This window comes from Saimiri boliviensis, chromosome 10 (assembly GCF_048565385.1).
Source record: "Saimiri boliviensis isolate mSaiBol1 chromosome 10, mSaiBol1.pri, whole genome shotgun sequence".
Lineage (NCBI taxonomy): Eukaryota > Metazoa > Chordata > Mammalia > Primates > Cebidae > Saimiri > Saimiri boliviensis.
The window spans coordinates 51,533,753-51,557,848 of NC_133458.1; the positions used below are offsets into that span (position 1 = coordinate 51,533,753).

At 38.3% G+C, this 24,096-nt stretch overlaps 1 protein-coding gene across 9 annotated transcripts in view; it reads right to left on the reverse strand.

The window, feature by feature from the left end:
• The window catches only part of KMT2E (lysine methyltransferase 2E (inactive)), a 101,944-nt gene that overhangs the window by 24,966 nt on the left and 52,882 nt on the right, over nucleotides 1-24,096 (reverse strand). For 8 of the 9 annotated variants that reach the window (XM_074379263.1, XM_074379260.1, XM_074379265.1 and 5 more), the window contains 9 exons: nucleotides 23,463-23,692; nucleotides 19,930-20,010; nucleotides 14,560-14,618; nucleotides 13,148-13,320; nucleotides 11,533-11,571; nucleotides 10,455-10,685; nucleotides 10,215-10,345; nucleotides 8,386-8,503; nucleotides 5,583-5,692 (listed from right to left, as the gene is read on the reverse strand). In XM_074379263.1, the coding sequence (XP_074235364.1) occupies nucleotides 5,583-5,692; nucleotides 8,386-8,503; nucleotides 10,215-10,345; nucleotides 10,455-10,685; nucleotides 11,533-11,571; nucleotides 13,148-13,320; nucleotides 14,560-14,618; nucleotides 19,930-20,010; nucleotides 23,463-23,692 (1,172 nt within the window). Of the gene's footprint in view, nucleotides 1-5,582; nucleotides 5,693-8,385; nucleotides 8,504-10,214; nucleotides 10,346-10,454; nucleotides 10,686-11,532; nucleotides 11,572-13,147; nucleotides 13,321-14,559; nucleotides 14,619-19,929; nucleotides 20,011-22,932; nucleotides 23,022-23,462; nucleotides 23,693-24,096 lie in introns of those variants that run through there. The other variant, XM_074379266.1, reaches the window with a different exon arrangement.

Here is a 24,096-nt window from a genome sequence, read left to right on the forward strand (position 1 = left end):
TCTTCCTCTTCTTTGTTCTTTTTCTTATTATTCTTTTTCTCAAAAAAAAAAAAGTGGGGCCTTTAAGATGGGGCCTTTATAAAAAAAATAATAATAATAAAAAAAAAAAAGAAAATGGTAAATAAAAATATTAACAAAAAAGGATACCATTCCACATTGAGCTAGCGAGCGCGCGCGCGCGTGTGTGTGTGTGTGTGTATTTTTTTAGTTTTTATTTTTTTTTTTTGAGATGGAGTCTGTCACCCAGGCTGGAGAGCAGTGGCACGATCTCAGCTCCCTGCAACCTCCACCTCCCAGGTTTAAGTGATTCTCCTGCCTCAGCCTCCTGACTAGGTGGGATTACACACCTGCACCACCATATCCAGCTAATTACTGTATTTTTAGTAGAGACAGGGTTTCACCATGTTAGCCAGGCTGGTCAAGAACTCCAGACTTCATGATCTGCCTAACACAGCCTCCCATAGTGCTGGGATTATAGGCGTAAACCACAGCTACTAGCATGTTTTGTTTTTTGGTTTTTTTTTGAGACGGAGTTTCGCTCTTGTTACCCAGGCTGGAGTGCAATGGCGCCATCTCGGCTCTCTGCAACCTCTGCCTCCTGGGTTCAGGCAATTCTCCTGCCTCAGCCTCCTGAGTAGCTGGGATTACAGGCACGCGCCACCATGCCCAGCTAATTTTTTGTATTTTTAGTAGAGACGGGGTTTCACCACGTTGACCAGGATGGTCTCGATCTCTTGACCTCGCGATCCACCTGCCTCGGCCTCCCAGAGTGCTGGGATTACAGGCTTGAGCCATCGTGTCCGGCCACTAGCATGTATTTTTAAAGTCTTAGAGTAAATAAGTATAGCAAGGCACTAAATTACTTAGGACTGTAAACTGGTATAAGCTTCTTAAACAGAAATTCACTCACATCTGGCAAAAGCTCATGCACTGCACATTCTACAACCCGGCAATTCCACTCCTATGTCCCTACCATGCAGAGAACACATATACACATGTTCATGTCCCTACCATGGAGAGGGCACGTACACACATACAGACATGTTCAGAAAGCCCTAGGTGCATTCTTTTGTCAATATAAAGGTCTGTCAACAGTGAAATGGATAAATGCCATAGGCAGTGAAAATAAAGGAACTATAATCTCATGTAATAAATGAGAAAAGAATGCAGAAGAATACAGGTTACAATTTACATAAAAGCTTAGAAGTATACAAAATTCTAGATACTATTTGCCAACAAATACAGACATAGTAAAATGTTAGAGAAATCAAATTAGATAGCAGTTAGTGAAGGAGGGAAGGGAGATGCAATGTGGCTGCTAAATATAAGGGGCTTCAAAGAATAATGTTTTAATTTGTTAATTTGGGAAATACATGGGTATTTGTAGTATTTATTTTATTTATTTATTTGAGACGGAGTTTCACTCTCATTGCCCATGCTGAAGTGCAGTGGTGGGATTGCTCATGTCAATCTCGGCTTCCTAGCTTCAAGCAATTCTCCTGCCTCAGCCTCCCAAGTAGCTGGGATTACAGACATTCGCCACCATCCCTGGCTAATTTTGTATTTTTAGTAGAGATGGGGTTTCACCATGTTGGCCAGGCTGGTTTTGAATCCCTGACCTCAGGTGATCCACCTGCTTGGCCTCCCAAAGTGCTGGGATTACAGGTGTGAGCCACCACACCCAGCCAGATGTTTGCTATTACTATTTACATTTTTCTTTCTTTCTTTCTTTCTTTTTAATAAAGACAGGGTTTCACCATGTTGGTCAGGCTGGTCTTGAACTCCCGACCTCAGGTGATCCACCCACCTTGGCCTCCAAAGTGCTGGATTACAGGTGTGAGCCACCACGCCCGGCCACTGTTTACATTTTTCTATCAAATTTTTAAAAACTGAAACAAGTTTCTATACAGCCGACCCTTGAACAACACAAGTTTGAACTGCGCACATACACTTATACATGGATTTTTTTCAATACATATATTGGAAAACTTTTTGGAAATCTGCAACAATTTGAAAAAACAGATGGACTATGTAGCCTAGAAATATTTTTTAAAATAAGAAAAAGTTACGTCAAGAATGCATATGCATGTAGATAGTAGTCTATTTTATCATTTACTACCATAATATATAAACAAATTATTAAAAGCTAAAATTTATCAAAACCTATACACGCACGTACAGACCTTATGTGGTGCCATTCACAGTCCAGAGACATGTAGAGATATAGTATTAAATCATTAACTGTATAAAAGTAACTGTAGGACATTCCGTACTACTAATTTGTAGCCACCTCCTGTTGCTACTGTGGTGCCTCAAGTGTTGGGAGTATCTACGTAAAATGGCATGTGACACATCCCCAGAAGCAGTTCATCTCTCAGTAAATTGTGTATTGCAATAAAAAGAGATCTCTTGTGGTTCTCATGTAGTTTTCGTTTAGTGCAAAAAAGTAATTTTTTTTTTTTTTTTTTTTTTTTTTTTTGAGACAGAGTCTTGCTCTGTCACTCAGGCTGGAGGGCAGTGGTTTGATCTCAGCTCACTGCAACCTCCACCTCCCAGGTAGAAGCAATTCTTCTACCTCAGCCTCCCAAGTAGCTAGGATTACAGGCACCTGCCACTATGCCTGGCTAATTTTTTGTATTTTTAGTAGAGATGGGGTTTCGCCATGTTGTACAGGCTGGTCTTGAACTCCTGGCCTCAGGTGATCCACCCACCTTGGCCTCCCAAAGTACTGGGATTACAGGCATGAACCCCACACCCAACCAATACACTAAATTTTAAGTAACACTACGTGACCTATACAAAGTGCCACTAGCGATGCTGAAGTGCTCCCAAGAAGCAAAGAAGTTATGATATTGCAAAAAAGAAGTTGAATTGCTGAAGATATATTGTAGACTGAGGTTGTAGCTGTAGTTCTCTGCCAGATAAATCCAGCATAAGTGCCACTGTAAAAAACAGAGAGATTCGTGGAGTCATCACTGCAGCTGTGCCGCAGAATGTGAAAACCTTGCACTTTCTGCAACATATATCTTTATCTAGCATTGTAAATGAAGCTTTTTATGTGGGTGCAAGTCTGCTATATAAGAAAGGCATACCTATAGACCCTAATAGGTTTCTAAAAAAGTGAAGTCATTACCTGACAGCATAAAACAAAAGGAATATGAAAGATCTAAAGTTGGAGAATTTGATGCCAGTAATGGTTTGATGATTTTAAAAAGAGGTTTAGCTTAACAAGTAAAGCCACATCTGCCGACTTAAGCAAGTTCTTAGACACTATTAAAAAAATCATCTGGGCCGGGCGCGGTGGCTCAAGCCTGTAATCCCAGCACTTTGGGAGGCTGAGGGGGGTGGATCATGAGGTCAAGAGATCGAGACCATCCTGGTCAACATGGTGAAACCCCGTCTCTACTAAAAATACAAAAAATTAGCTGGGCATGGTGGTGCGTGCCTGTAATCCCAGCTACTCAGGAGGCTGAGGCAGGAGAATTGCCTGAACCCAGGAGGCGGAGGTTGCGGTGAGCCGAGTTCGCGCCATTGCACTCCAGCCTGAGTAACAAGAACGAAACTCCATCTCAGAAAAAAAAAAAAAAAAAAAAAAATCATGCAGGACAAAGAATATCTGCCTGAAAAGTCTTTTAATGCAGACAAAAGTGTTCTATTCTGGGGTGGGATGGGGGGCATGAAAGAATATTTATTAGTAAGGAAGAGAAGCAAGCACCAAAATTTAAGGCAGAAAGGAACAGATTGACTTTACTATTTTGTGCAAATGCATTTGGGTTTACCATCAGGACTGCCCTTACGTATAAAGCTGCTAAACCCAAGCCTTGAAGGGAAAACATGCACCAACTGCCAGTTATTTGCTTGTACAAAAGAACTTGGACAACAACCCTTTTTCTGGATTGGTACCATTGATGCTTTGTCCCTCAGTCAGACAACAGGCAGCTAGGAAAGGACTGCCTTTTAAATGTCTTTTGATATTGGACAATGCCCCTCGCCACCCAGAACCCTATGAATTCAACACTGAGGGCATCAAATTAGTCCAAACATAATGTCTCTAACTCAGCCTCTAGAGTAGGGAGTGATAATGGCCTTTAAGGCTCATTACACACCATACTCTATGGAAAAGACTGTAACACTGTGGAACAAAACCCTGAATGAGAAGATCATCAAAGTCTGGAAGGATTACACCATCAAAGATGCCATCATCATAGAAAAAGCTACGAAAGCCATCATGCCTGAAACAATAAATTCCTGCTGCGGCAAACTGTGTCCAGATGTTATGCAAGACGTCACAGAATTTAAAACAGAGCCAACCAGGAAAATCATAAAATAGATTGTGGATATAACAAAAAAGGTGGAGCTGAGGGAAGAATACAGATATGGATCCTGGAGAAATTCAAGAGCTAACAGACACTACATCAGAGAAATTAACAGAAGATGCCTGATGGAAATGATTGCTTCCAAACCAGTGCCAGATGATGAGGAAGAAGATGTAGAAAAAGCAGTGCCAAAAAACAAATTTACATTAGACAATCTGGCATAAGGGTTCCATTTTTTCAAGACCATTTTTTACTTTTTTTATGACATGGACTCTTCTATGATACGGGCAATGAAACTAAAGCAAATGATGGAAGACTGGTACCATACAGAAACATTTTTAGAGACATAAGAAAGCAAAAAGGCCAGACAAAAATTATTAAAAGTATTTTCATAAAGTTATACCATGTGCGCTTCCCTTTCGGGCCTTTCTACTACCCCTCCTCCCTCTGTCACCCTGAGACAGCAAGACCAACGCCTGCCCCTTCCTCAGCCTACTCAACATGAAGATGAAGACTTTTATGATAATCCACTTCCACTTAATGGACAGTAAATATATTTTCTCTTCCTTATGATTTTCTAAAAAAAATTTTCTTTTCTCCAGCTTACTTTGTTGTAAGAATACAGTATATGGCATATAGCATATGTGTTGTCATTGGTAACACTTTTAGTCAATAATAGGCTATTAGTGAAGTTTCAGGGAAGTCAAAATGGATAAGCAGATTGCAGATCGTGCAGGAAGTGGGTGCTCCAACCCCACATTGTGCAAGGGCCAACTGTATTCAGATTCATTATTACCTTTTTAACAACTGTTTCAGAACAATAGTTCTTAAGAGTTTCTCTGCAAGATTTCCAACAAACCCTATTAATTTATACCGCAAAGAAAATTTGGTACACTTTCTTTTGTTTTGAAGGGCAAAAGAGAAATTATTCATTTTTACTGATGAACTATATGACTAAAATTGTATCCCCTAGAAGAAAAAGAAAAAAATTCTTACATAAACAAGATCAGTGTTGTATGGCTGAATTAGGATTACTTGTTATAATTACTGCGAACATTTACATTACAATGATACTTAAGGAAAATGTAGAAATGAAAAGCAGCAAAGATATAATAGAGGCTGATACTAAACTACTGGTTTTCAAGTACTTTTAACTGCTTCATGATAAATAAAAAGCTATAAAAGTAATGACAACACCTAAATGATTACAGGGACACTATGGAACTATTTTGAAATAACAAATGACATTTATAGACTTGAACTTACCAATTCCCATAGTCAAAATCGAAAGCAATAGTAATTTCGGTTCCTTTTGGAATACTTTGTATAGAATAAATATAAAGATGTATGGTTCCATCTTGAATTTCATGCCTCACCTGTAAGTTACAATAATTTTGTATTACCATAAATTACTTTCTGCCTTCAGAAGCATCAACCTACAATTTTGAAAATTAGTCTTTTCAAAGTATTTCACAAACACAACCTGGAAAATATGTCATTAATGAGAAGGCTTACAACTATCTATCAGTGGTTATCAACTGGGAAGGTTTTTCAAACATACACTGCTACCCACTGCCACCCCAACCCCTTGAACCCTCAATGTGGCATAATAAAAAGTAATTTCATCAATTCTAATTTTTCACCTTTTAGCATCCCTAAAATCAGGAGTCTCATAAGTGGTGGCATCTTAGAATTTTGTTGTTGTTATTGTTGTTGTTTTTGAGACAGAGTCTCACTCTGCCATCACACCAGCCTGGTGTGATGTGCAGTGGTGTGATCTCAGCTCACTGCAACCTCTGCTTCCCAGGTTCAAGTGATTCTCCTGTCTCAGCCTCCTAAGTAGCTGGAACTACAGGCACATCCACCAGGTGTAGCTAATTTTTGCATCTTTAGAGACAGGGTTTCACCATGTTGGTCAGGCTGGTCTTGAACTCCTGACCTCAGATGATCCACCCGCCTCAGCTTCCCAAAGTGCTGGGACTACAGGCGTGAGCCACCATACCTGGCCTTCTTAGAGTTGATGAATGTAGTAATGGCAGAGCAAACACTACTTTTCTATAACAAGACACTATTCTAGATACTTTACATGTACTCCTTCACTCCTCATATCACCTTTTTACAGATAAAACTGAGGTTACAAAGCTAGTAAGTCACAGGGAAGAAATAAATTTAAGTCTAGTTCCAAAATCTATACTCTTAGCTGGGTGCAGCAGCACATGCCTGTAATCCCAGTTACTCTGGAGGCTGAAGCAGAACTAACATTTTACCCCAGGAGTTCAAGGCCAACCTAGGGCAACGTGGCAACATCCTGTCTTTAAAAAAAAGAGAAAAAAAAAAAAAAAAACACAAAAACCCTACACTGTTGGCTGCAATATTATTTAATTATAAAACTAACAATCGCGGGGCATGGTGGCTCAAGCCTGTAATCCTAGCACTTTGGGAGGCCGAGGCGGGTGGATCATGAGGTCAAGAGATCGAGACCATCCTGGTCAACATGGTGAAACCCCGTCGCTACTAAAAATACAAAAAATTAGCTGGGCATGGTGGCGCGTGCCTGTAATCCCAGCTACTCAGGAGGCCGAGGCAGGAGAATTGCCTGAACCCAGGAAGCAGAGGTTATGGTGAGCCAAGTTCACGCCACTGCACTCCAGCCTGGGTAACAAGAGTGAAACTCCGTCTCAAAAAAAAAAACCTAACAATCATCATTTTGACATGTAAAAAACAAAACCAACATGATTTTACACTCTACACTAAAATATAGCTTTATTAAAAATTTTACAGTAGAACATATTAATTCTACTTAGATCTCAACTTTGTCATCTAACTTAAACCACAGCATGTATTGACCCATAAATAAGAGCTTCCAAGATAAAAAGAAAGTTGTCTGGTATCAGGCTGGGTATGGTGACTCATGCCTGTAATCCTAGCACTTAGGAAGGCCAAGGCAGAAAGATGGCTTGAACACAGGAAGCTCCAGACCAGCCTGGGAAACACAGGGAGAGGGAGACCCCAATTCTACAAAAAATTCAGAAAATCATTAGCTGGGCATGGCGGCACACGTCTGTGGTCCCAGCTACTCAGGAGTCTAAAGTGAGATTGCTACACCTCCTGAGGGCCCAGGAGGTTAAGGCTCCAATGAGCCATGATCACACCTCTGCACTCCAGCCTGGGCAAAACCCTGCCTCAAAAATAATAATAATGATGATGATTTTAAAAGTCTGGGCAGGCTCACACCTGTAATCCCAACACTTTGGGAGGCCGAGGCAGAAGGATCACCTGGCCCAGGAGTTTTTGAGTCCAGCCTGGGCAGCAAAATGAGACTCTATCTCTACAAAAATTTAAAAAATCAGCCGGGTGTGGTGGCACACACCTGTAGTCCCAGCTGCTCAGAAAGCTGAGACAGGAGGATCACTTGAGCATGAGAGGTCATGGAGGCTTCAGTGAGCTGTGATCATGACACTGCACTCCAGTCTGGGAGACAAAGTGAGATCCTGCCTCCAAAAAAAAAAAAAAAAAGTCCAACATTTCCTCTTATAAGGAACATCATAATTTCTTCAACGTGCAAAGTGATTTTTAAGACTTCGTAGTGGCCGGGTGCAGTGGCTCACGCCTGTAACACCAGCACTTTGGGAGGCTCAGGAAGGCGGATCACCTGAGGTTAGGAGTTCAAGAACAGCCTGGTCAACATGGTGAAACCCCATCTCTACTAAAAATACAAAAAATAGCCGGGCACGGTGGTGCTCAACTGTAATCCCAGCTACTCAGGAGGCTGAGGCAGGAGAATCGCTTGAGCCCAGTAAGCAGAGGTTGCAGTGAGCGGAGATTGTGCCATTGCACTCCAGCATGGGCAACAAGAGTGAAACTCTGTCTCAAAAACAAAAACAAAAAAAGACTTCATAGCTAATATAGCCAGTATCACCTAAATTTTCACACACAAACAAGATGCTGGGCAGTATAAAATCCACCAACAGTTGAAATGTGTTTTAGGTTAACAGAGTTTTGTGCTTGCTGCTCAGATTTCTCAAACTCCCAGCCCCGACATTGCCCCAAAAGATTTCTACAAGCTTACCTCTGCATTGGGTATACAAGACCGCCTGATGAATCGAGCCTCATTCCCAAAAGTCCTTGCATCAACACACATTTCTAGCCCATGAAATTTAGAGTAGAATAATACAAAAGGGTATGGTCTACAAAGAAAGAAACATTATAAACTATTAACATTTTAGGCCAGGCGCGCTGGCTCACATCTGTAATTCTAGCACTTTGGGAGGCCAAGGCAGGTGGATTGCTTGAGCCCAGGAGATCAAGACCAGACTGGGCAACATGGCGATACTCCATCTTTACAAAAAAAAGCAGGCATGGTAGCATGCACCTGTAGTCCCAGCTACTTGGGAGGCTGAGGTGGGAGGATCACCTGAGCCCAGGAGGTCAAGGTTGCAGTGAGCCATGATCATGCCACTGCACTCCAACCTGGGTGATAGAGCGAGACTCTCTCTCAAAAACAAACAAAGGACAACATTTTAGTATAATAATCTCCTGTTACTCTTCAGAGGCAACATGATGAAGAAACTTAAGAATACAGAGTCTGAGAAACTTCTAACAGATATTGTGAAGCCAAGATTTGAATATAGGCAGTCTGACTCCAGAATTCACTCTTATCTTATGCTAGTTTATGCTAATGAGATTTGTACCTGCCCCATAATCTCACTTAAATCAAAGGCAATTAACCAAAGGTAGAAATTCAAATTTATTAAAATAAAAAAAGAGTGACTATTACATTTACAGGATTCATGTGATATCTTTAGGGCTCCTATTTCCTGGTGCATTTAAAAGTCTTACACCTTTTTAAATCTGTCTTATACCCCTGTTTCAGATCAAATCTAATGTATAATAGGGAGAAATTGCTGTGCATCTTTCATCTCTTTTTTTTTTTTTGAGACTGAATTTCACTCTTGTTACCCAGGCTGGAGTGCAATGGCGCGATCTCGGCTCACTGCAACCTCCGCCTCCTGGGTTCAAGCAATTCTCCTGCCTCAGCCTCCTGAGTAGCTGGGATTACAGGCACGTGCCACCATGCCCAGCTAATTTTTTGTATTTTTGGTAGAGACGGGGTTTCACCATGTTCACCAGGATGGTCTCATTCTCTCGACCTCGCGATCCACCCGCCTCGGCCTCCCAAAGTGCTGGGATTACAGGCTTGAGCCACCGCGCCCGGCCCGCATCTTTCATATCTTAAGTAAAAACTCAAGTTATAAACAACAAATGTTTCTGATAATTGTAGGACACAGACAAAGAATGTTCTCCCAGAGATATGAACATACTTCAAGACTACAGGAAAGCAATGCCTATTAGAGGATCATATTAATTCTGCACATGAATCCCAAAACAAAGAGGACTGTTGTTCTAATACCAACAAAGTGGGTGTTGAAAGTGGTGGCAATAATCTAGGACCCAGTCTAACACTGTCTAATGAAGAGATAGGGGTTTCCCCTATGGTCACCATGGGCTTTCTCAGGTTCTGGCTTTTACATTACAAGGAATTAGTATGAGTCCCAGATTGAGATGGAAAGGGTTCCTTGTAATCTCAATCAGAGTTCCTGACTGACATTCTTATATATCTAACCTATGTTGTTGTTGGTTAACCTCTGAAGCAGATTGTTTTAGGATTTTTCCAAGACAGATATGAGCAAGAGACTGAGGAACATATCTGCATTTTTTATGTTGTTTTAGTTTATCACAGTTCAAAAATTTCCATCAGTCACTGTTCAACCACACTACAGCTTTAAATACAGAAATGAGCATGTAGGAAAAAAATACACAGACTCACATCTAGATAAAATAGCCAAAAATTCAATATTTACCTATAGAAAATGAACATGGGAAAATAAAATAATATACCTTTTAAAGAAATATCCATTTGCTTCAAATTGTTCTCTCAGCATAAACTTCCCTCTGTATTCAATGATAAGTGCATCAGGAGGCAAATCTTTTGCAGATTTAAGAATTTTCTTATTCTTTTGTATATGGCTCTAAAATCAAAGTAAATGTAGAGATTAAAGAAACTTACTTGCTTTCAGTTTAACTAAAAATACACAGTATAAAACCGTTTTCCAATTTTTGGACAAATGACATATTTACCTCTACAGGAGGTTTGAAGAGCAAATTGTTGGTATTCAAATCTGATTTATTCATGTCTTTTTTGTCATTTCCACTGCCTAATCTCAGAGCTATTCTTTGCGCCTCCCTCTGAACACCCTCACTGTACTGGTTGTTATTTGCTTCTTCATATCGATCCATCCATGCTTTGATTTTCGTCTCCCATCCAAAATTTGAACCATCAGATGAAGGATCAATCTCTGGAGCTGAACCCTAAAATCATAAACTGAGTATTAATATCTGGACTTAACACACACACACACACACACACACACACACACACAGGCAAGCTACAAAAAAGAACATAATGTAAACTAGAAACTGCTGTTTAATGGATTTTTTTTTCCCCAGAAATGTGGAATAACAATTACGTCTTATACCACAGAGACAAAAGATACACTGTAACATGCTCCCCACATCCTATGTAATATGACAATTTTAGAAATTTGTTACCCTTTTCTACCTAAGTCAGAAGGCTATAGTAACAGCATACAGCTGACCTCTGTGACCCAAGACAAACTTACGTTTTGGGGTCAGACAGAAATTGCTTCTCTCAGCAATTTTAGCATCTAAAAAATTGAGGATGTATATTAATTAATTCAAGGTAATTTTTAGCTATCATCAATTATTCTGACTGGTTTGTATTTACATGGTTTTCTGTGGTGAATTTCTGTGGTAAGACAACTGACTTGACTAACTCTTTAGAATCCCAACTATGCAAAAAAGCAAATTTTCAAGTTCCAAATGTCATTCTGCATTCCTAAGTACAGTATAGTAATACTAAGTGGTATCAGAGACATGGATTGCAGTAAAAAATTCAAATTGCCCAAAATTAGAAAATTTGAAATTGCTTATATACCTCCCCCTTTTGATGACTAATATTTTAACAATGTTAACTACAAGAGTAGTATATAACTCCAATTAGAACTAAGGTCCCACACCTAATAATGAGCAATGACATGGCACACAATAAAGAGAGCATTAGGTAAATGGACAAGCAAGCACTTTGCTCCAGAGTAAATGACAGTTGATAGCAACACTTTAATATTAATGTATTTACCTTAACTCTTGATGACTTCCTAGATCCTTCACGAAATGCCTAAAATAAACATGGAATTCTAGTTATTTTTTTAAACAACTGAACATAATTAAAGAATCAACTGGTTCACTGAAACTTTTAACTCAAGTGTCATAACAAAAAATCTGGTAACCAATAAAGCTGACACTAGGAGAATGTTTAATAAAGGCATTTATTAGAATACTATTCTAATAAAAATAGAATGTGGGGACACTAGGAGAATGTTTAATAAAGGCATCTACTAGAATACTATTCTACTAAAAACAGAATGTGGTTGGGAGTGGTGGCAGGCACCTATAGTCCCTGCTACTCAGGAGACTGAGGCAGGAGGAACACTGGAGCCCAGGAGTTTGAGGCCACAGTATAGCATGATATTCTGTGAACAGCCACTGCACTCCAGCCTGGACAACATAGCAAGATCCTGTCTTTAAAAAAAAAAACACACAGACAGCCTATATAGAATATGAAAATCTGCATATGATGTAAAGACAAAAATTTCTAAATATTCTCTATGTCCAATATTACAATAGTAGAAAAATATTTCTGATAGAAATTGGGAAGGTATTAGAAATATAATTTTGTTGATAAGATTTGTTTTGGGTGGAAGTAAAATAATGTTATTACTTTAATTCTCTAAGCAACTAGGAAGTAATATTTGAGCCCATATAGGGCTTAAATAACAAGCACTGTGGTAAAGAGAGATGTATTTATTCAATAAATAGTGAGAGCCCACTAATCTGCCAGATCCTGAGGATGTATTTGAGACTTAATTCCTATCCCCCTCAACCCCCTAAAAAGTGTAAACTCCATTCAGAGTGACTAAGAAATCTAAATCTACAGCTAGCAATACAGATCCAAATAAATTTGTGTGTAGACAGTATGTTAGAAGACAGCAAGGTTGGCTGGGCGCGGTGGCTCAAGCCTGTAATCCCAGCAATTTGGGAGGCCGAGGCGGGTGGATCACGAGGTCAAGAGATCGAGACCATCCTGGTCAACACGGTGAAACCTCGTCTCTACTAAAAATACCAAAAAATCAGCTGGACATGGTGGCGCGTGCCTATAATCCCAGCTACTCAGGAGGCTGAGGCAGGAGAATTGCCTGAACCCAGGAGGCAGAAGTTGTGATGAGCCGAGATCGCGCCATTGCACTCCAGCCTGGGTAACAAGAGTGAAATTCCATCTCAAAAAAAAAAAAAAAAAAAGAGACAGAGAGAGCAAGGTTTAACAAAAAAAGGAGGCAACGAACTATTATGTAAAACACGGGGTAGAAAAGCTAAGTGGACTATGTTAGACAAGTGAAAGGAATACAATCCTGGTAGTACAGAAAACCATGAAGGCTTTCTATTTTATTTTCGCTTCTGCATTTCACTGACAATCTCATTAAATGATTTCAAAGCAGTTTGCAAAGTTTCTTCTCTACTTCAATCTTCAAAACACATTAAAATTTTCCAGTAAGTTTAATTGTTTAAAAAACTTTTGCTAGATCCTGCCACCTTTTTAGCTACCATCAATTATTCTCACTCTCCTGCCTCTCCTATAAAATTCAGCTCCCCATCCACTATCCTATCCACTCACCTAAAAACAAGCAAAAACATACCTTTTTACATTTTGAAATGTGTTGTTCTTTCTCTCCACTTTTTTTCCTTCTTTTATCATTAACTTTGGAAACTCTAGAAGCAGTTAAAGTAATTGATGTTGGAGTATGCTGAAATGCAGTATATAATTCCATAGGAACCTCATCACCACTCTCAGTTGCACTGGTATCACCATCTTCAAAGACAAAATAAAAATTATTGCACACTTAATACTTCTATTTTAAATAATGAAATAATCATATGACAAAGTATTGTCATCTCCATTTTTCTAAATAAGCACTTTTTTTAACTTGTTCACTCATCTCACTTACATATTTAAATACAAATCAAAAATATGATTTCTCACACATTAAACTAGAAAGGATCCAAAAGTCATAACACACTCTAGTGGTGTGCCTGTGGGAAACAGGCACTCTCATATACTACCAGTGGAAATTTGAAATTCCCTACAAAGGGCAATTCAGCCATATCTAGCAAAATTATGTATGTACACACCCTCTGACCCAGCCATCCCATTATTAGAGATCTAGCCAAAGATAAAACAGCAAAAGTACAAAAAAACTTATGCAAGAGTCTTGCTGAGGATACTGTTTTTAATAATAAAAATAAAACAAAGCAGAAATAGTGAAAACAATCCAAATCTCCATCAAAGAGGAATAGTTGAATAAATTATGATTATTCAAAACCAGGTGTGCTGGCATCAACATGATTAAGCGCCAAGTGAGGTGGCTCACGCCTGTAATCCCAGCACTTTGGGAGGCAGAGGCAGGTGGATCACAAGGTCAGGAGTTCGAGACCAGCCTGACTAACATAGCGAAACCTCGTCTCTACTAAAAATACAAAAATTAGCTGAGCATAGTAGCACATGTCTGTAGTCCCAGCTACTCCGGAGGCTGCGACAGGAGAATCGCTTGAACCCAGAAGGCAGAGGTTGCAGTGAGCTCAGATCTCGACACTGCACTCCAGCCTGGGCAACAGAGCGGGACTCCATCTCAAAAATAAACAAACAAACACGATTAAGCTAAAATAAAAACTGTGGCATATGTTACACAGAAGTTAGAAAATTCTGTTCCTAAAACTGAAAGATGTACTATTACACACAATAAACTAATGGATCACTATCTTTCTGAAGAACAAACATATTTTACTTTTTTAAACCAACAGGTTAGCTATGTGTAAAAAAATTATGGCTGATTTAAATTATTTATTTTCCTCTTGTTTCCATTTTATTTCCCCGAATAAGTACATGTTTATTCTATGTGAAAAGAAATACTTAAAATCTATACCAGAGACTGCACACTATATATACAATCAACATTCATCAACAAGGTATTTATATTTAACTGAAAATACGCAGACCATTTATTCTCTCAATCACATGAATTTTAATTTAGTATAGGTCTTTTTTACCTACCTGACATATTTTCCCTTTTCCGGCGTTGTAGTAGCACTGCCCTCTCTTTATCCAAATTCCTACATTAAAAAATCAGCATGATTATCAAATATATATACATTTGAATATGAAGATGTCTTAAATGTGATAAACTTTATAATTTAATGTTCTCAGTGAAAAACCAACAGTATAAAATATATACAGTATCCCTTGCAATACAGTTTATAAAGAATCTAATAATAACAGCGGTAGATGCCAGTTAGGTGACTCCATTTTTTTTCAGACAGGGTCTCACCCAAGCTGGAGTGCAATTATGTAATCACAGAGTTTCTTACAGCCTCAACCTTCCAGGTTGAAGGGATCCTCTCGCCTCAGCCTACTGAGTAGCTGAGAGTACAGGACTGAACCATCATGCTCAGCTAATTCTGTAATTTTTTGTACAGATGGGTTGCCCAGACTGGTCTTAAACTCCTGGATCAAGTGATCCTCCCACCTTCACCTCCCAAAGTGCTGGGATTACAGGTGTGAGCCACAGTAAATGGCCAAGAAAATAATGTTTTACCTATGAAACTAGTATTTTTTTCCAAATAGAATAAAGCAAAAAGTCTGAAACAAAAAATCATACAGTTAACAATGTAATTAAAATCACAAATTGAATTTCTTAAAGTAAATGTATGACATAGTTAGAATCTATTCCATTATTACCATTGCCTTTAATTATTTTCACTTTTGAAATAAACACTGAACTTTTTTTTTTTTGAGACAGAGTTTTGCTCTTATTGCCTAGGCTAGAGTGCAACGGCATGATCTTGGCTCTCTGCAACCTCCACCTCCCGGGTTCAAGTGGTTCTCCTGCCTCAGCCTCCTGAGCAGCTGGGATTACAGGCATGCACCATCACTCCCAGCTAATTTTATATTTTTAGTAGAGACAGGATTTCTCCATGTTGGTCAGGCTGGCCTCAAACTTCTGACCTCAGGTATCTACCCTCCTTAGCCTCTCAAAGTGCTGGGAGCATGTAACAAGTGAAATATTTCATGACTCTCTCTCCCTACCTCTATCCATGAACTACATCATCTACAGTAATTCTTTTACTCCCCCCCACCCCCCCGCCAACTTTTTCATTTTATGTAGTTTAGAGGTCAGACAGTAAATTATTCTCAGGTGGGAAAATAAGAGCTCTAGATTATCAGAATGTCTTCATACTTGCCTTAATGTTGACCAGGAAATGTAACTATTCTAGCATCATGGATTATTATCCCAGCTATCGCAGAATAATAAACAGACCTCTCTCAACTAACTGCCCTTCTAATGGCAAGCTTTTAACCAAATTTTACTGACTTCATCATCAGATATTTACCCCATCAAAAACTATCTGGCAAAAGGCTAATAATTATCATAAAGTGAAACAAAACCACAGAGAAACACCTCACTCAAAGTAAGAGAAATGCACAGTGTAACTATGCTGAGATTACCATTTCTCACCTAATTAAACTGGCAAAAATGCAAGTCTGCCAAATAATCTGTTGTGAGGCTTGGGAAAGCAGGCATGCTTATGCATTACTGTTTGGAATTCAAACCTGCACAGCTCCTACTGGAAGGGAATTTGACAATCTAACAAAATTTTATATATATGTTTATCGTTTTACTGAACAATCTCACTTCTATTTATAATAACAAAAGACCTGAAACAACTCGAATGTCCACACAAAGGCAACTTGTTAAATAAACTAGAGTACATAAAAGATAAAGTATATTGCCGGGCGCGGTGGCTCAAGCCTGTAATCCCAGCACTTTGGGAGGCCGAGGCGGGTGGATCACGAGGTCGAGAGATGGAGACCATCCTGGTCAACATGGTGAAACCCCGTCTCTACTAAAAATACAAAAAAAAACTAGCTGGGCGTGGTGGCGCATGCCTGTAATCCCAGCTACTTAGGAGGCTGAGGCAGGAGAATTGCCTGAGCCCAGGAGGCGGAGGTTGTGGTGAGCCGAGATCGCGCCATTGCACTCCGGCCTGGGTAATAAGAGCGAAACTCCGTCTCAAAAAAAAAAAAAAAAAAAAGATAAAGTATATTGAAGCTGTATCAGTCAATGTTTATGTACTACTGTGATCTTCAGCATATTATTTTTAAGAAAAAAGAAATGTGGTGAAGACTCTATAATATGCTACCGCTTATCTAAATAAGGAGGAAAAGACAAATATATAGGTGCATACCTACATGTAATAAGCAAGAAGGGATGAGTTAGACTTAACTTGCTTTACATATTTGTCTATGTGCTTTACATATTTGACTTTAGAATGATAGAATACTTTGCTTTATATATTTGACTTCAAGTCTCACTTGCTTTTCTATATTGACTTTAGAATGATAGAGTACTTCTTTTACAATTATAAAGTATATAATTATAAAGGAAAATAAAATATAAAAAACAATTCTTCTTCTTTTTTTTTTTTTTTTGAGACAGAGTCTCCCTCTGTTGCCCAAGCTGGAGTTCAGTGGCACAATCATGACTCATTGCAGCTTCAACTTTCTGGGCTCAAGCAATCCTCCTGCCTCACTCTCCCAAATAGCTGGGTCCACAGACACATACCATCATACCCAGCTAATTTTTGCCTTTTTTTTGAGACAGAGTTTCACTCTGTTGCATAGGCTGGAGTGCAATGGCACGATCTCAGCTCACTGCAACCTCAGCCTCCCAGATTCAAGTAATTCTTGTGCCTCAGCCTCCTGAGTAACTGGGATTACAAGTGCCTGCCACCATGCCTGGCTAATTTTTGTATTTTTTATTTATTTATTTTGGTAGCAATGGTGTCTTGCCATGTTGCCCAGGCTGGTCTTAAACTCCTGACCTTAAGTGATCCACCTGCCTCGGCCTCCCAAAATGCTGGGAATTATAGGTGTGAGCCACCAGGCCCAACCAACAATTCTAAAAAAAAAAAACTATTGATTACTGCTACATTTCTGGTAGAAATATAAAATGGAATAGCCATTCTGAAAAACAGTCTGACAATATCTTATATATCTAAACATGCAACTACCATATAACCAAGCTGCTGTTCTTCCTGGGCATTTAACCAGGGCAGCTGGGGGAGGACTTTGGTTCACACAAAAACCTGTAAACAAATGTTCACATAAACTTCATTTGTCATAGCTAAAAAAGTAGAAACGACCCAAGTGGCCTTCAATGGGTGAGCAGGTTAAACAAACTATGGTATACATATACCATGAAATACTATCAGCAATAAAAAACAAAATCGTAACACATCCAACAAATCGGAGGGCTCTCTAGGGAATTATGTTGGATTAAAAAAAGTCAATCCCAAAAGGTCATATACTGGGTCACATACTCTATGACTTCATTTATGTAACAGTCTTGAAATGACAAAATTATAGAAATGGATTATAGAATAACAGTTAAAGTTCAGGGGTAGGAGGTAGGTGTGACTAAAAGGGCAGCATGACTCCTGTCAGTGATAGAAATGATAAAGTGACTATGTTAATGTCAATAACTTAGTTGTGATATTGTATTAATAGTTATATAAAATGTTACCACTGGGGCAAACTAGGTAAAAGATATACAGACTCATTCTACAATATTTCACAACTACATGTGAATCTACAACTCAGAACATTTAATTTTTAAAAAATTCAATAACATTAATAACCTAAACAATGTAAACGTGTATCCGGTTGGTATTACAAACACGCAATTATTTTCAAAAGACTTAAAAGTCAATATTGACTATGAAACTCTTGTATACTATGCCCTATGGAAGGAGAAGTTCTAACCTGTTTTACACAATCATATTGTTGATGCTAGTGTTGGTGGTAGGACTTGAAATGTGTAGACATGTATAGATTTCATCTGTCAACAGGTAACTACTGTATTCTTTGTGTATGATTAAACAGTTAATCAATTATGTGATACTCTAATTGCATTATTCTCTGTATTGTTGACAACTAGGATAAAAGGAAATAACATGAAACAACTACATAAAAACTTGTATTACTAAATTCCAATTGCAATTATCAGTATAAACTCACGCATTTTATCTTAAAGAAACAGATACAACGTACTTCCTAGATTTGTCTACTAAAAAGACTAGGAACAGTGATCAATACAGTTATAACAAGCTTTCCAATTCTGGCCTTTGAAAGCCAACTATGAATTTGGAGCACAGAAGTGTAGGGTAAGCCTAAGACATCTTGTAATACCAGATAATTTCTTTGCCATCAACTACCACTAGAGTACTATTTAAAGGGCTTGCTAACCAGCTTGAAGAGGTTCCTACTGACCAGAAATGGAATAAAATTAAACATCAATAAGTATAACAACTGTAACACGTGGCTCAAGCCACGTGATAATGTTGGATCCTGATAGCCTAGTAGTTCAAGACCAGCCTGGGCAACATGGTGAAACCCATGAGGGTCTCTATTAAAAATACAAAAGATGAGTCAGGCGTGGGCGTGATCTCAGCTCACCGCAACCTCTGCCTCCTGGGTTCAGGCAATTCTCCTGCCTCAGCCTCCTGAGTAGCTGGGATTACAGGCACGTGCCACCATGCCCAGCCATTTTTTTTTCTGTATTTTTTAGTAGAGACGGGGTTTCACCATGTTGACCAGGATGGTCTCGATCTCTTGACCTCATGATCCACCCACCTCGGTCTCTCAACGTGCTGGGATTACAGGTGTGAGCCACCTTGCCTAGCTGTTTTGTGATTATTTTGTTAAAAGAATTATTTTACAGATATATACTGTAATATATACACATGGAAACACACATGTACTGAAATATATGTGGAATAATATGATATCTGGGATTTGCCTTAAAACAACATACATGTAAAGGGAGAAGAAACATATGGCAGTATAGATGGGACAAGTATGTCGATTATTACTGAGGGTACGGTGGTAGAAATGTGGGCTCATTACACATTATTTTTATGTAAGTTTGAAATGTCCAGGATAAAAAGATTTTAAAAAACAAAGAAGAAATGTAAAAAAAGGTCAGGCGCAGTGGCTCACGCCTGTAATCCCAGCACTTTGGGAGGCCCAGACAGGTGGGTCATGAGGTCAAGAGATGGAGATCATCCTGGCCAACATGGTGAAATAGAAAATACAAAAAAAAAAAAAAAGAGACTGGATTTTGCTCTGTGACTGTCACCCAGGCTGGAGTGCAATGGCACAATCAAAGCTCACTGTAGCCTTGAACTCCTGCGCTCAAGCAATTCTCCCGCCTCAGCCATCCAAGTAGTTGGCACTACAGACAAGAGCTACCATGTCCGGCTGTGATTCATTAATTCTTTAAGTCCGAATTCATAAAGGAGCTTTTGTTAACTAGTATTACATTAGTAAAATTACTGGCAATGTTATCAGATACGTGCAACTTACCTAGGCTGACAACGTTCACACAGGTATGTATCAGGAATATGCTGCCTATCAATCCCCATGCAGTCAATATGTTGCCAAACGCTTAAAAAAGAAGCAGAAGATATGTAATATTATTAAAGTCATCCTTAAATTAAGATTTGATATTCCATTTAACTATCATTTAATAAGCACCTACTTTGAGCTTAGTACTCTTACAAGGTACTCTGAGAAATTCATAGAAATGTGTCTTCAAGGAGATAAAATATTGAGATGCAAAAGCAAGAGGACAAACACAGGATATATAAATTTTTAAAGCAAATACAATTTTAAAATATAAAATACATAATTTATTCCACAAATATTATTAGAAATCACAAAGTAGAAATGCCCACACTACTTGTAGTTAATGAGAAAAGCACCTTGGAGAATAATGAACTTGAACTGAATCTCATTTGGGAAATAGTAAGAAAAGGTATCCGTGTAGCAACATTTATCAAATATCATTTATCAAATACGAAGAGAGGATGGCCACAAGGTGCTCAATGTATGTGAAGAGAAATATTCATTTGGAGGAATAGAAGGTTGTTAAAATCGGATTTAGTGAAGTACGGTCAGATTATTTAGGACTTGAAATGTGCAGACGTGTGTAGATTTCCTCTTTCAACAGGTAACAATCAGAGGTGCTTTGGTGGCATGTAGTAATTATTCAAAGAAGAAACTAGAAACAGAAAGATCTACTAAAAAGGCGTTTCCAACATTCCACACTTGAGTTAAAGGAGGACAGAACCAGAATAACGCCAAAGAAAAATAAGTTAAAGAATATAAGAGGCATTCTATGAGGACAGAGATTAAACCTAATTACTTTTAATGGAGTACGTGGACCAGTTTGAGGCAAATTTCTCAATTTGTTATTATTGTATTTTACTGCCAAGACTAATTGGTCTAAAGTTGATATATATGCCTGATTCCAAAAACAGTCTTAGCTATTCTTTACATAAGAATAAGATACTTCTAACATATAATAACTACAGTAGCTTCCCCCTTATCCATGGTTTGCTTTTTGTAGTTTCATTTACCTGTGTTCAATCACAGTATGAAAATATTAAGATATTTTCAAGAAGGGGGAGGGGAGAGAGATAAAGACCACATTTACTTTTTTTTTTTTTTGAGACAGAGTCTCACTCTGTCGCCAGGTGCCAGGCTGGAGTGCAGTGGCGCGATTTCGGCTCACTGCAACCTCCGCCTCCCGGGTTCAAGCAATTCTCCTGCCTCAGCCTTCCGGGTAGCTGGGACTACAGGTGCACGCCACCACATACAGCTAATTTTTTGTGTGTGTGTTTTTTATTAGAGAGGGGGTTTCACCATATTGGCCAGGATGGTCTCCATCTCTTGACTTTGTGATCCACCCGCCTCGGCCTCCCAAAGTGCTGGGTGGGATTACAGGCTTGAACCACTGTGCCCGGCCAACCACATTTACTTCTATTACAGTATGCTGTTACATTGTTGTTAAACTCTTACTGCACCTACTTTATAAATTAAACTTTATCATAGGTATTTATGTGTAGGAAAAAACAGTACCATAGGGTTTAACATTCTCTGCAGTTTCAGGCATCTACTGGGGGTCTTGGAACATATATCCCAAGTGAAAGGAGGGACTACTGTACCAAATTAACTGCTATTGTGTTATTCTTCACTTTTCAACTGAAAATGTTGGGGCAAGAACTGACAGAATGTGAAATATATATCAAACGCAAAAAACGAAGTCGAAAAGTAGGACAAATGACAAGGGTTAGAAAAATAAATTTGTGGGGCAAGTAATGATGTCATGCAGACAACAGAAGAAACAAAGCTAGAAAATGAATAAATAATCAGAGCTGTGTATGTCAGACTTCAAAGAGATGAGTTTAAGTAGTAGGAACATGTAAAAACAATGAGGCAACAAAGTATGAATAGAGCCTTGCAGGAGACTACAGGCTGAGCAACAGAAAAACAGGTTGAGCAACAGAAAAACAAATACGAGATTCGTAACAAAAAGGACTCGCTGAGAGGCAAATACCTTGAATAATCCAAAAACTGTGAACTGGTTCTTCAATAATTTGTAGATGAATATAAACCTAAGGACAATTTTACTATTCTCTAATAGAGATAATTGTATATTATATATAGACCATTACAGTTAAAAGAAAAACACTGCTATGATTATGTATTAAAATAAAAATTACATACCAAGTGGTATGTAATCTATGACATTAGACAAGAGCAGCCAAGAGAAAGCTTTTTTATATGATTGGTTCCAATATGATTTGACATTTTCTACCATGAGGAAAGCAAAATGTCACTGAAGTTATTTTTTAGTTTTAAAATTTACCTCCTGGATATATTTACTTAAGTCATTATTCATGGTAGAATGTGTCATATAATGCAATTTTTTTACATTTGGAAAGGTACTACAATATGTTTTTATTATTAAACTCAAAGTGTTAATTACAACTTTCCATAAAAATGTAAAATTTTACATTCCACTTAACCTTTTAATTTCTTATTTTTTGGCAAGAGTAAACAAACTTTTTGAAACATAATCCTAACTGCATGTTTGTATCAATAATATTCAACTCCAAATCACCTAATCTAATAGATGGGGATAATATTACAAATAATGCAAAGTAATATTTGGCTTTAGGGTACATTTTTATACACACATTCAAATATGGGTATACAGCCATACTACATCACATCGAATAATTAAGCTACACCATGATAACCAGAGCCAGGAAATTCTGTAAAGCTCCCAAACTTTCTTGCCTTCTACAATGCACTGCTTAAGTACTCTCTGCTTCCCACCCTATGCAGGGGATAAACTCAGTAACTTTCAGGCTGAAATCCTACTGTTCCCTCTTCACCCTCCCCAATTCCTTCCCCCTCCCATTAAAACAAACAAACAAACAAAAACAAAAAAACAAACAAACAAAAAAAAAAAAACAGAAAAAAAATGAAACAAAACCCCACTTTCTGTCCCAATCACACCTTCTCTAGGGGAGGAGGCCTTTCTTGGTGGCTGAACCAGGGTTGGGGGAGGGGAGACTGTGGTTCTGGTTCAAGGAGACTCCAGAGTGCTGCAAGGTTCAAGTCAAAAGGAGGTGAAAGAGTCAGGTCAAACAAACATCAATCAAAATGTTTAATTCCCCCAAACTGGAAAATCACAGTTGACTATATAAGCACAAATTATTCCAAAGGACTCAATTCTCTCATTTCTATCTTGTCTACTGCTATATTTATGTACTTGTACTACTACCGAACTAAGTGAAAAGAAAAATGTGATCCTACATGAATAAAGTTCAGAACTGACTGCCTATTACTCAGTTAACAACAGGGATTTCTAGTAAACTCATTTTTCACATGGGGGCTTTTTCTAGGACTGCATAAATAGTACAAGTCATACTTAAAGTATGTATTCATTAATTCCCTTGAAAGTGACTTTAGTTATCTTTCCAACATTACCAATCAAAGGTTATTAGCATTCAAGAAAAATAAAATAATAGTGTAAAATATTTTACCTGCATTTGTCACAACAGATCATGTATCCATCATCATGTGTAAAACCACATATGCACCTGGTTACATCAGTACCATAACTTCCATCCTCAGATGTGCTGATTGTAGTAGCACTAGAAGTTTCATCAAAATTAGTAGTGGTAAATATGCCTACTTCATTTTTGCTAATAAGAACTGATGGAGGAGGGGAAGCCGGAGGTGTTGGAGGAGGACGAGCACCATAATTATGGTCCTGAATAATTGAACACAAATATAGCACAATATTATTTAATTTCATCAATGACATGAACCAAGCAACTTAAATAAAATTCGACCCTTAATTTCAGTACTAAAAAAATATGAGATTGGCTCATTCCTTCCTTAAGACTATTAAAAAAATGACCTGATGAAGCCAGATATTAAACCACAGTAGGAAGTGAATATATCTATCTACAAAGTGGGAGTGGTCACTTTGACATCCAAATTTCATTCCCTCCCTACCAAATCGTATCTTCACAGTCCTCATATAGCTGCACCTCCAAGATAAAAGAGGGTGTTAAGATGTGAGAATAGAAGTGTTAAAAAGAAAAAAAGAAAGAAAAGAAAAACACACATCTCAGAAATATGGAGTCTAAAGAATAACAAAATGACAAAACT